The sequence below is a fragment of the Buteo buteo genome, chromosome 5, assembly GCF_964188355.1.
Source record: "Buteo buteo chromosome 5, bButBut1.hap1.1, whole genome shotgun sequence".
NCBI classification, from domain to species: domain Eukaryota; kingdom Metazoa; phylum Chordata; class Aves; order Accipitriformes; family Accipitridae; genus Buteo; species Buteo buteo.
The window spans coordinates 26913980-26926935 of record NC_134175.1 but is presented as its reverse complement, the minus strand read 5'-3'; the positions used below and the strand labels follow the sequence as shown (position 1 = coordinate 26926935).

The 12956-nt window shown below is 38.5% G+C and overlaps 1 protein-coding gene across 1 annotated transcript in view; it reads left to right on the top strand.

Annotated features, from left to right (window-relative positions):
• The window catches only part of ITGA4 (integrin subunit alpha 4), a 41741-nt gene that overhangs the window by 5604 nt on the left and 23181 nt on the right, over positions 1 to 12956 (top strand). The window contains 8 exon segments of the mRNA XM_075028316.1: positions 2125 to 2231; positions 2330 to 2459; positions 3915 to 3982; positions 4630 to 4759; positions 8303 to 8388; positions 8720 to 8779; positions 8873 to 9010; positions 10041 to 10152. Of these exon segments, the coding sequence (XP_074884417.1) occupies positions 2125 to 2231; positions 2330 to 2459; positions 3915 to 3982; positions 4630 to 4759; positions 8303 to 8388; positions 8720 to 8779; positions 8873 to 9010; positions 10041 to 10152 (831 nt within the window).

Here is a 12956-nt window from a genome sequence, read left to right as displayed (position 1 = left end):
TGGAATTTTGTTTTCTGAGGAGATTTCAATCAGATTAGCGTGTTCTATAATTCATGCAAAGCATGGAAATGTCTCCCTTGGGAAGTGAGGAGTTCTACATGACATAACTCTAAAATTAAATTCCAAAACTAAATCCCAAACTTGTGTCTGAAAATGGTATATATTCAGTATGTGGAAGTTCATGTTGCTGACATTAGCCAAGTAGGAGAATTCAGAAGCTTATCTCTTAAACCTCAGTAACTGACAACGTGCAGAAAAATCAACTTCTTTTTAGTAGATTTTTGAAGTAATGCATTTTACTTCATGCTTGTCTTGGAGTAAGAGCCCACATTTGTTAATTACCATTCCTCAGGTGACCTTACAGGAATTACTAGATTACAGTAACATAAAATCTCTTGGCCCAAAGACAATTGAATGTGTTGTTATTGTGAGTGCTGAGGCACATGGGAGAGGAAATAGTAAAGAAGAGATGAAGGAGGGCCAGATGCCTCTTGACCCTGTGAAGGGTGTTATTTTTGGAAGCAGGTAGAGTATAGTTGTGGTGCGCAGGGTGCATCGTCCTCTCTGCAGTATGGTGAGGGATTCTGGACTGCAGTACCCTGGTCTCTCCATCGGAGCAGGGAGAAAGTGTGAAGTTTGGAAAAAGAAGTGGAGAGGTAGTACAGAAGTAGAAGAAATCAGGGCTCCAGCAGTTTCTTCAGACAAATGTCAATTGCGAGGCTTGTCACAAAACAGTAGGGAACAAGCTCTGAAATAAGGATGGTTGTTGGGTTTTATTCCTACTAATGTTTCTCCTGACATTTTCTTACCACGTGAAAAAGAATTATTTTGTTTCCTCTAATCTGGTATTTTCTCTTCAAAAAGTCCATGACATCCTAGGTATAAAATCGTTTAAGTCAGTGTTGGTTGTGAGAATGTGTGTAGCAAAGCCCACAGTTATTCATCTTTCTCCTGGCTAGGTACCAGACTAGGTGCATCCATTTATTCTGTTTCCATACTTAATCAATATTGTGCAGTTGTATATTCTGTAAAAGGAATGTAACAAGTCCACTAAATTAGGAGTGTATTTATTTAAACTCTCTAATGCATTGGACAGGAATAAATTTCAGCTCTGGTGCCAGCACAGTTTGGGGGGAAGTTGATTTTTTTTATTTTTTTTTTTTTCCCCTCTCTCTCCTGTCAAACAATGTCCCCGGTACTCTGTGATCTGTATTGGCGCCCTCTTCTGGGTAACTAAACCCCTTAAACCTCAAAAGTTTTGGGTTCACCAGTAACTGCATTGAATCTGGGGAAGTCTTAAAAATTATGCAAAAGAGCTTGTTCAAATGACATGACATGTTTCCTTATTTTATAAGAAGTTTTTTTTTTCATAAACTGTCATGCTGATGCATAGAAAATAGTGGTTCAATAATTTGTTAATGATTATTCATATGAACGTTTTACAAATGAAAAGCTTGCTTTATATAACTTAGAATACTTTCAGATGTGTAGCTTCTCCTTGCCATGGGTACCACTACTGCTTTCTTGAAGGAAGCAAATATTTGCTGACTTGGCAACACTGTAGCCTTTTTGGGACTACTGCTAAATAATTGCAACAGTGTAAGGAGTACACAGGTCATGCATACATAATGATCTGACATCCCCAGTAGAGACTGCAGTTATTCACCCTTTATTTGATAGCCATTTGGAATAGAGATAATGGTAAGGTCTGTGAACAGATATGTGGTTGGAGAGATGCTTGCTTTAGGTTAGAGTTTAGGTAGCACTCACAGGTATTACTTGTGTTTCTTATGAACTTTTAGGCTGAAGAACACTTGCAAAGCCAGGCCTTCATCAGATTGAGTATAATGTCACTTTCTATCTTAATTTCAATAACAACGGAGAAGCCAATCGTCACTGCCAACCTATCATGTTCAGAACCAGTATGCTCCCTTTGGCTACATGCAATTGTACCTTTGTTCAAGAAGAAAGCGAAAAGTCTCCATGGCCTGTGTAAGACAGAGCTTAGATCCACCAAACCTGATTTACTGCAGTCTCCCCGTAGAGTTCTTGGGCGCTCCTGATACCCACCACGTAGCCCTTCAGCTTGTCCCCCTGTTCAGAGCATTGGTCTTTGTGTCCTAGGAAACCCCAATGGAGAACGCTGTGGGAAGACTTGTTTGGAAGAGCGTGATAATCAGTGGCTGGGTGTCAGCTTGTCGAGGCAGCCAAAAGAAAATGGATCTATCATTGTATGTATTAACTGCTAGAGCTGCCTGTCTGTTTGTCAGACTGCCTTCACCTTTCTTACGCTTCTGTGTCAAATGTCATGTTTGGTTTTTATCCATAGGCTTGTGGACATAGGTGGAAAAATATCTTTTACATAAAAAATGAACACAAACTCCCGTACGGTATTTGTTTTGCCATCTCCTCTGATTTTCGAACTGAACTGAGCAGAAGAATATGCCCATGCTATATAGGTAAGCAGAATGCTTGGGGCCTTTCTAGGGAAGGGTAACATACATAATGGCATGGTGCAGAGTTTGTGAAGAGCCTGTGTTGCTCTGAGCAGGCTTTCTGCAGCCAAAGGTTTGAAGATTGAGTGCTGATGATATGAGCCCAACTTATGATGTAAATTTGTTAGCAAGATGTTTGTCACTTCAAAGAAAAGCTGCTTTCAACAGGCAAAAGAAATAGTTTAAATAGGGTGTCAGAATGCTTGCTCCTTGGACTGGATCACTGAAGGGTGTGTGCTCCTCAAAAATAGGCCAGTAGAGGACATCCTTCCTTCCTTACTCTGTCATTTGCGTGCTCTGCTCAGGAGAGTGTCCCACAGCAGAGCAGCAGTAATACCTGCAAGTGATTGTTGCTCTCTGGTCCTTAGCCTTTGATAGAAAGCTGCTGTGGTTCCTTGACACAGTGTGCGTCCCTGCTCCTAACTTGCCTCCTGTCAAGGCCACTGCTGTGGCACGAGGCCTTCAGTGGTCCTTCCTCAGAGGACTTCAGGAGCAGAATGAGAGTAAAGACCTGAAGCTATCAAAGGAGTCCATCCCTGCCTTCCCTTTCATACCTACCTCCCATCCAGGAGAAAGATCTCGTGACCCTGCTCCTTGCCAATGCAAGGAAGAGCTGACAACCTGGCCTTTCTGTGCAGACCAGTAGAGTAATGTCATCAAATGTCCCGCTGCTGGCTTCGGAGACTGTTATGAGCATTGGTGAAATCATGTTTTTATCTTCAGTGACTTTTAAAGTGAACAAATCTATGGATGAGATGAAGGGAACCCTTGTGGACATAGATGGAAAAATATCTTTTACATAAAAAATGAACACAAACTCCCATTCGATATTTGTTTTGCCATCTCTTCTGATTTTCAAACTGAACTGAGCAGAAGACTATGCCCATGCTGTATGGGTAAGCAGAAGGGAGGCAGTAAGCAAAAAAAAGCAGGAAAACAGAGCTGGGGGAGTTGGATGTAAAGACAACTGCTAAGGATGATTGATACCAGTATGTCTAAAGTAGCCATAACACAAGCCCTTTAGAGCACTAGTGGAGCATCAGGGCAACTCCTATTCATCAGATTACACCTGAATTATAGAGTGGAAGAGAAGAGTTAAGCTTATCTAGCTGTGCTGCTCAAACTATTTGTGCTATTTCATTCATGGAACAATTCAAAAAGTATAGCCTTTCAAGTCACAATATTTCAAAGGCAGCTGTGATCAAGTGATATGTAGTGCTTTGGGTTTGTTACAATACTATATTGAAGGTAAAGGCTATATAGTGGAAACCAGTGTTTTTAGTTTTATTACAGAACTGAAAACCAACGTTGTTTTGTTTTGGGTTTTTTTAACTTGTCTCAACTTCTGTTGAAGACCTCGTAACAAATCCTGAAACTACATGCTTTTCATCCTTTTTAATGTTTCTTGCCCATTCCCAGATCATGTGCGAAAGTTTGGAGAAAACCATGGGTCATGCCAGGCTGGAATGTCTAGTTTTTACATTGAGGTGTGTATTAAAGATCCCAAACTTCTCTCTCTATATATACTTATTTATATGTACAGATACATAAAAGTGTATATGTAAATGCAAACATTAAAACTGTCTTTTATTGTGGGAGGGAAAAATCAGACTTTTCTCATTTCTTTTTAATTGAATCTTGATAAGACTTGCATGATAATTCCCAACTAATACTTTTACACCTTACTAAACCCAAAGATAGTTTTCATCTGGAAAAAGAGCATGAATATAAGAGTATGAAGTTTTAATATTCTTTTTAAAGTAATCTCTTTGATGTAACATTAACGATAATAATGCTTACCTTCTTGCTTTACGGAGTAATATTCTGTATTATTTCATCTCCATTTCACCCTAAGATTATGATTTCTAAAAAACTCTGTTGAGAAGAGAACATCCTGTTTGTTGCTCCCTTTTAAGTTGTTCAAAGCTCAAAGTTTTTAATAACTGTATTTTTAGAATGTCTGAAAAATGTTGTCTCTGATCTGGTGGTAATCCCCCAGTACTGAGCCAGATGTATCTCCAGTAGTATTTCACTGAATTCGCAGGAGATCTAAAGAAAAGCATTTGACTTGTTTTGCTTATTTTCATGAATAGTAAAATATGAATAACATGACTTTGTTTTATTTTTCTTTTAGGACTTAATTATAATGGGAGCCCCTGGATCATTTTATTGGACTGGTTCTGTTTTTGTATACAATACAACTGCAAATACAATCCATGCTTATACAGATTCAAATAACCAAGTGAAATTTGGCAGTTATCTAGGTACTTAAAAATATTTAATACTTTGCAAAAATATAAGCCAAAGAATTAGCTAAATAGCTGATTTTGAAGTGTGTGCACAGTGTTTGTCAGTGCTTTCTTTATTAACGCCGTGACAGTTCTAAAGATGTGTTCCTATTTCATTAAATATTATTTAATTATAAGGCTTCCTTTCCTCTCTGTACTTTTTACATGGAAACTTTTCAAACATTTGATTTCTGTTTTTACCATCTCTCCACTCATTTTCTATAATTTCTTGATTTAGAAGGTAAAGATATGCAATGATGGAAGGTAACGATTAGCAATGGTTTGCACTTCACTGTTAATTCTGAAATGCTGCCAAGGGCTTTCATGGCAAAAGACATAATGATTTCACATATAACAGAAATATGAAAAGTTTGTTACAGTGAAAGCGGCAAGGAAACAGGTCTTAATTGCATTGTCATAAGGGGAAGTATGCTACGACCTTAAGAGACAGACTTGCCTCCAATCGTGATTTTTTTTTTTTTTTTTTTCCCCCTTCCCAACCATCCATATCTTGGTCTGGATACATGGGAAGGCAAATCTTATCTACAAATGTCTGCAAAGCAAGCCATGAAGCTCCTACTCATGTACCTATATCCAAGTAATTAGTTGAATTTAGTGTTAGAATTTGTAGGGGTTTATGCCAAGAACCATCAGCGCTTCAGTTTTCTCACTATACACTAAGTAAAGCTCATCTGTCCTTCCTGAACTCCTGAGCAAGAATATTTTTGCCTGTGATCGTTGTTTTTTTGCATTTTCCCATTCATAGATCCGGTTCATGTGGATAAGCATTTCCTGTTTCTGATTTCATTCTTCTGACAATAGGAAGCAGGCATACATTATGAAGTAACTATTATGAAATACAAAGTGGCTAACACTTCAGAATTCAGCCTTGCAAAGACTGCAGTTGGGCTCTATGGGAAAGTCAAGCAAAAGAGATGCTGGATGGTAACAGGTGATCAGATACCCAGATCACTATGGTTAACCAGTAATGTCTCTAACCTTTCATAGGACAAATGAAAAACTTCAGAGAATGCTTGCTCCAACTTTCCAGTAACAATCAGCAGAAAAAATATTGCACCTGTCTGGGGGGGAAAAAAGCTCATTCCAGATTTCTGCTCCTACACGTACAAGTGTGAGAATTTCTGCAGTGAATGAGTCAAATCATTGATAGCCAAAAGCCATATATAGGCAAACGGGTAAAAGCTTGCGTAAGGACTGTGCTGGGGAGGGTGCAGGGAAGGCCCTCCTGCATGTGTGTGGTCTGTCCTAGTTCCCTTGGCCATCCAGGACCTGAGATCAGCTGGAGTTTGCTTCACAAATACTTCTCCAGTGACCTGGTGAAACTGTAACAGCCAGCACGCTGGCTTGGCAGAGCCGTGTGTCCTCTAAACTTGCCCTTTCTACAGGAAAGTGAAGAAAGGGACCATTAGCTCAGTTGTGCATCTCTACAGTAGCAGCTATGATAAATCTTAAATTTTGCGTTGTTCCATGCTGCTTAAACCTCCACTTCATTCCCTCATAATAATACATAATGTGGTTGAAAGAGTGTAAAGGTGCTTTCCATCCCCTCCCTCAGCTTCTGTTCTGTCCCATCTTTGGAATTGTTTAAGGCCAAAATCTATTTAGGGTTAATTCTGTTACCAAAGATTTTTTCTTTTTTTAAGTCTGAATTTGTGTCTCCCTTAAACAATAAACAAAAATATCCTTACCAAGTGATGGAAGTATGTTGTGACCAGAGTGTAATTCAAGCACATGACTAGACATAATTGTCTACTTACACTATCCTTCTGGCAGGGACCGAGAATTTGGCTTTTTTATTTACATTTTTCATTAAGCTGTCAAAGAGTAATAATTAACAAATTGGAGATTGCAGGAAGAGTGTGCATAAGTATCATAACATTTTCTGTAATTTGGAAGAAACAAAGCTGTTTAAGTACCAGACAATTTAAAGAAAGAAGGAAGTTAGAAAGAAAAGCTGGTAGTACATAACTTGTGGTAGTATTTCCTTGACTACTTCAGAGTATCTTGGAAATTAACAACTGACTTTTTTAAAAGGAATTAGATAAGTCAGTCTTTCAAATCAGCTGGGCCTGATGAAAGAGTAACCTTAGGCACTTAAAAAACTGCCTTAAAGAAATCACAAGGTAATAGTTTCTTTTAGGAATCTGAGAATAGCAAATGTCATTTCAGAAAACTGAAAAACTGTAGTAATTGTAAAGAGGAGGTAATTCTGGGGTTGGAAATAAAATTTCATTTGACTCTGCCTTTAAATTTAAAGGGTCAGTTGTGTTTCCCCCCCCCCCCCCCAAACAGTTTAACACCACAATAAAAATGAGCACTATCTGATTACTGTACTTTTTTGGGGTGTGCTTGGCTTTTTGGTTTTTTTGTTGGGGTTTTGTTTTGTTTTTAAAAAAAGTTCATTAGAATTACCTATGTTTATACTTCAGCAAAACCAAAATAACTAGAAAAATAAAGGTCAGAGGAGGTAAATTAAGGTTCATCCACTTAAGCTTAATTTTTTGTTGAATAAGTAAAAACTAGGTGTTGACCTTTAAATGGTAAATTTCCTTGTTCACGTCTTTTAGCTTAAAATATGAAAAGAAAAAGCTGGCTTAATGAGAGCTTGAATTCTAGACAGTATCTTCACAGATGAAAGATTTAAGGCTTGTTCTCATCTGATGCAAAATTTTTCCATTTTCTCTGCATGCTGTGAAAATCAACAGTCATTCAGTAAATGCAAGAGTAGCAGAATACGTTACCTGTCTTCCCTGTTTCAACTTAGCCATAATGTGTTCTGGAAAGAGCAAGGATGACTTGTACAGCTACAGGTTAAGGCGTTAGCCTTCAGTTTGTAATTCTGTGGCTGGACACCTGCACCAAGATACAGTGCTGTTTGTTAAGAGCTGTCTCCACATATAGCAATACTTTGTTACATAGATTCATTTACAAAAGTGGATGCAATGTTTTCGTATTACAGCATCAAACTTTTGCTCCAATTTGTTCCTGACATTTTCCTATGTGTATGTCCACAGTGCTCTGTGTGTGCGTGTGTGTGTATATGTGCACATGTATATAAGTAGCACTACATTTCATTTTTCTGCAGTCCAGTTACAACAGTAGTCAAAGAGTAACAACTGAATCGAGTGTTTCCACATTGCACTGTATGGACTTTTGATCATTTTTATTTGTATTACAATATGGAGTCACTGAACAATTGCAGAATATGTATTAACAGAAGGTGTTTGCAATTTATTTTATTAGTTTGTAATGGATAATTGAGATCCTGGGAAGAAAGGAGTGTTTCTGACACTTGTTTCTGCTTGCTGGAACTTACTGTTTGTATTGCTTATTTTCAAAAACTTTCTTTTCTGTTTTCATTGCTAACCTGCATGAGGTCTGAATGTCAGACTGAGTAATTTGTGGTGTGGACAGCTTTTATACATCATGCTCCCCCCCCCCTTTTTTTTTTCTTTATATAGCATTTCCAGTATTGAATAGTGTATTTCTAATTTACAGGATACTCTGTTGGAGCCGGACATTTTCTGACATCAGCCAGTATAGAAGTAATTGGAGGGGCTCCCCAACAGGAGCAGACTGGTAAAGTAAGAGATTGCCTCTACTATTGGTTTGAAGAATATACCCCCACATACCCACCCATGATTTTCCAATTTAGATTGACACACTAAAGACAAGTATCAGATAGATATGATTTCTCACAGGGAGAAAAGTCAAAGAAGGAATGAGGGAAGATATTGTAGATAACATTGCTGTGAAATATGGTGTTAAAGAAAGGTACAGGTAGGAAATAGTAAATAGCTGTACCTTGTGATATTGTGTGTTGCTTTGCTGATTCTCTAGCACATGCTGTAGAGAAAGCACAGGGAAGTGTTTCAGATTACTGTTTGCTGAACTCATATTTTCGTTTTGTTTCAGGCATACATTTTTAGCATTGAGAAGCAACTAAATATTCTATTTGAACTAAAGGGTAAAAAGGTAAATCTTTCATAGTACTTTACTGCACCTTAGAGCTTCTAGCACATCTTCCATCAAAATTCACAAATAATGGGATTTCTTGTTTGCACACAGCTTGGTTCTTACTTTGGAGCTGCAGTTTGTGCTGTGGACCTGAATTCAGATGGCCTCTCAGACTTGCTAGTTGGTGCTCCAATGCAAAGTACCATCAGAGAAGAAGGAAGAGTTTATGTCTATATCAATTCAGGTTCTGTAAGTATTTTCTCTTAAAAACACATGGTAACACAGTAATTCTAGTATAACAAGCTAAGAAGAAGAGATTTCCTTTCTCTTATCATACAATATTTCAGGATATAGGAAAAACAACTCTAGAACTGCAATGACAATCCCAGCAGGGTTATGTAGCACACCTGCAAAGGCTAGCTATATAAGTTGTAATGCATTGTTACTTATGCTAGTGTTAGAACTGAGGACAGACTAGTTTTGTTTCACAGTAACTTTGGGTGGTGATGGCGTGCCACTACAGCCTCTCTGCAAGCTCTTCTCCATTACCATGCTTACCACTGAATTGGCATGTGAAGAGCAACTTATTTAGCACTTCAGAAACAAACAAGGAATGAAAAATTTGCATGCAGTTAGTGGCATCGGTCAGGAAAGAGACTGGTAGTTCTCAGTTTGACAAATAAAGTAACTGGACAGATCATGGATTAGAATTAGCTTCCTTTTATTCTTTTTAAGGATCAGAAGTGAAAGTATAATCACTATTTTCAGTGTGCTTCTGAATTCATCTGGCTTTGTAAATTTTATCTTCATATCTTATTTTCCTTACTTCCTGTCCACACTAATACATATTTACTCTCTTATGCTTGCAATTAACATTTTCTTAACACGTTTTCCTCACAGAGAACTAAGTCACTCCAGGATACCTACAACTAAGTAAGGCACACGCAATAGCTCTGAAGCAGCTACCATTTACTACTTTTTTAGCAAACACAGTTTTCTCAGAACAGTAAGCCCCTGTATTCTGAGATAAGCTTGCTGCTGTTTACAGGTATTTGCTATGGGAACACATTGCTGTTCTCTTTCTTAAAAAACAACTTTCCTATTCTTTATTATTCTTACACTAAATAGTGTTAAATATCTTTGATAATGCTCACTTCCACACCAAGGACTTCAGTAGGATTATGTATTGGCATCCAAGGCAGTTTTAACATTTTGAGTAATATTCCAGGTCACCTGGAAGATGCTCTGCTAATGTGCCATTGACTCTGTTTTCCTTCAGGAGGCAAAGATGGTAGAACTGAACATGGAGCTCAGCGGGAGTGACTCATATGCAGCCAGGTTTGGAGAATCCATAGCCAATCTAGGAGACATAGATAATGATGGTTTTGAAGGTAAGTATATAAAGAAAACCCCTTGGGCTTAATTCTCTCTGAGCAGTGGACTGTCACGATAAACAGGGGGATTATGGAAGTCTGAGAAGACTTTCAGTTAGTGACTTGACCTTTCTTTTCTAGGCCACTGATTTGAAATATAGCTGTCTCACTGTCATTGATGTGTAGTACCAAGAGATTAGGTTATGTCACTTTAATAAAGAGCATGAGCATAAGGTGATATAGCATAGTCTGTAACTCTGGGTGCTGGACCTCAAGTGGAATCCCTAATCCTGTTTTAGACATCTGAAGGAACAGTTGGGGAACAATCTGGTGATTTTGTAACTTCATAAATAAAAATTATGCATTAAGTCAAGATCTGCTTCTTTGTCACCAATAGGAAGTACTAAACACATGAGGATATCGAAAACAATGTGCAAGTTGGGAGACTATTGTAGGACTACTTCCTAGTCAGGCCCTCAGGTGACTCATGAATGGGCTCCCAGTGGACAGGGAACACAGGGAAGGACTTTGATGACCATGCCCCAGTAGTGAATTCAAAATGTTAATGGGGCTTTGAGGGAGCTTTTTCTTCCTGTTGTCTATACAGGAAGATCAATTTCAGGCACATAAAGCTAGATGCCTAAACAGAAGCTGAGAATATCCTCCCTTCCTTCCCCACCACCCAGGCTGAAACACCCTCTCCAAATATGATGAGATATGTGCTGAAGTTTCCATTGATGCTCAGGTAGAACCTGCTCAGAGGGCAGAGCCATTCAGTCTCCAGACTTGCGTCTAACTTCTGTAACAAGCATAAAAGTAATAGACATTGGAAAGAGAATGCCATGTGAAAGTTATAGATAAAAGGTATTTTAGTTATAGAAAACAGATGAAAGGATGTAAGATGTGTTATAACATCTAGAATGACTCTCATGGCCGCCTACTTCCCTTCTGCTTCCAGTCAGGCTGCCTAAAATGTATTTGCTATAGAAAGCCCCATAGTCTACTGCTCTCAGCTTCTTTCCTTCCAGGGGCATTCACTAGCTGTTTAGGTAGCCTGCAAAAACGCAGCTGACTGGGAGGCCTTCAGCTAGACTGAAGACAAGCACAGGGCACCTGGCCCAGTGGCTTCATTCATTTTGTCATGGTTTCAAACAAATACGAATAGCCAGTATTCCTGTCTGAAAAACTGGCACGTGCTCCCCTCCAGCAGAAGGACAGGCACAATAGGCTGTGTAGGGACAGGATAAAAAAACAACATGTGCTTTCTACTGTTCAAAAATTTATAAAAGGTTTCAGTTTTTTCATCATCAAAACTTGGACTTATGCAGGGACCTCATATCCTTTATGCAAAAACTGTTAGCTTTTTCTGGGCTGTATCTTTACCAAGTCCACGTCTTTCTTCACACTTCTGAATTACCCTTGTTATTTGCAGTTACGATCCAGGGTTCTCCTTTCACTCTTCCCTTTGTCTTATGTTCTTGGTCCTGTTCCATAACCTGCAAAGCTTGGAACAGTCATTTTCTTCTTATCTTGTCTCCTTTTCCTGAAAGTAGTCTCCCCCCCCCTCATCCCCCCACCTTTGGTATCTGTTCCTCAAACTCTTGTTAAATTTTGTTTCTCCTGTTTTGCATTACCTTCACAATTTTATACACAAGTTTCAGGTTTTGCCCCAAAACATTTGCAAACTGCAAAGGAAAACCGTATCCAAATGTAGGGCTGGAGAACAGAGAAGTAAAATCAAATTAATAGCAGCATAGCAAAGTAGATGCATGACACAGAATACAATGTAAAACGGGCATCCTAAAACTGCACAGGGAGGTGGAGCAAACAAGTGGATTAGCTTTTGAAGGGAGCAAAAACGTTGAAAAGAAAAAGTGGAGGCAATATTGAGAGTGGCATTAGGAAAAAAATTTTGTAAGAAAAACAGCTGGAAGCAAAACGTAAAGAGAAATTGGGTGTTAGAAACCATTTGTCTGTAGTAAGTAATAAAAAGCACAGCAGAGCCAACTTCTTCAATGATCTAAACCATCAGTATCAGCCCTGTGAAGATAATGGTGTGCACATTGGTGTAGAATCTGACTTCCTCAAGAACATATGTGTAATTTTAATTAGCACAACTTGGCTGTCCTATTTTCATCTCACCAGTAGAAAGATGCAACATGTTTTGTGTGTTTTAGTCACCAAAGTATGGATTCAATCAGAGAACTGTTCAGTAAAACCAAATCGTCAGAGCTTTGTTTTAATTGTGATATTGGTTTGTTGCAGCATACAGTATTTCTGATCTGCAGATAGTTCAGTTTTGCGTATTTGTGAATGAAAGTTCACAGTTATTATTAGTGACTTTCAAGATGATGTAATTCATCTTCCTCCCTCCCTCCCCTTTTTGATTAACAACCTCTGGCTATTTGAACCATGGGGCTTTTTGGTAAGGGCTGTTGAGGGTGGGTTGGCTGGTTTGTTTCTTATGTGTTGCCACACCCCTCTGGGATTAAATCATCTAGGCATAAAATATACCACTTTGTACAAACCAGCTACCTTCATTTCCCATTTAAATTCCTGTTCAAGCCTGTTATCAGCTGTTAAGAACATTTCATAGAAAAATAAATGGTTCATTTCAGGCAGCATAGTAAGAGCACCTCTTGTGTTTCAGTGATTTAATCCATGTGGGAATAGCAGAGTGCAGGAAAATTATCATAGTTCCATGAATACAAGGCTGTTTTTTTTTTTTTTTAAAGACCATAATAATTTTGGCTATTCTCCATGATAACCTCTTAAACTCTTATGAGTCAAATTCAGTATTGGAAGGAATAGACTTTGTCTTG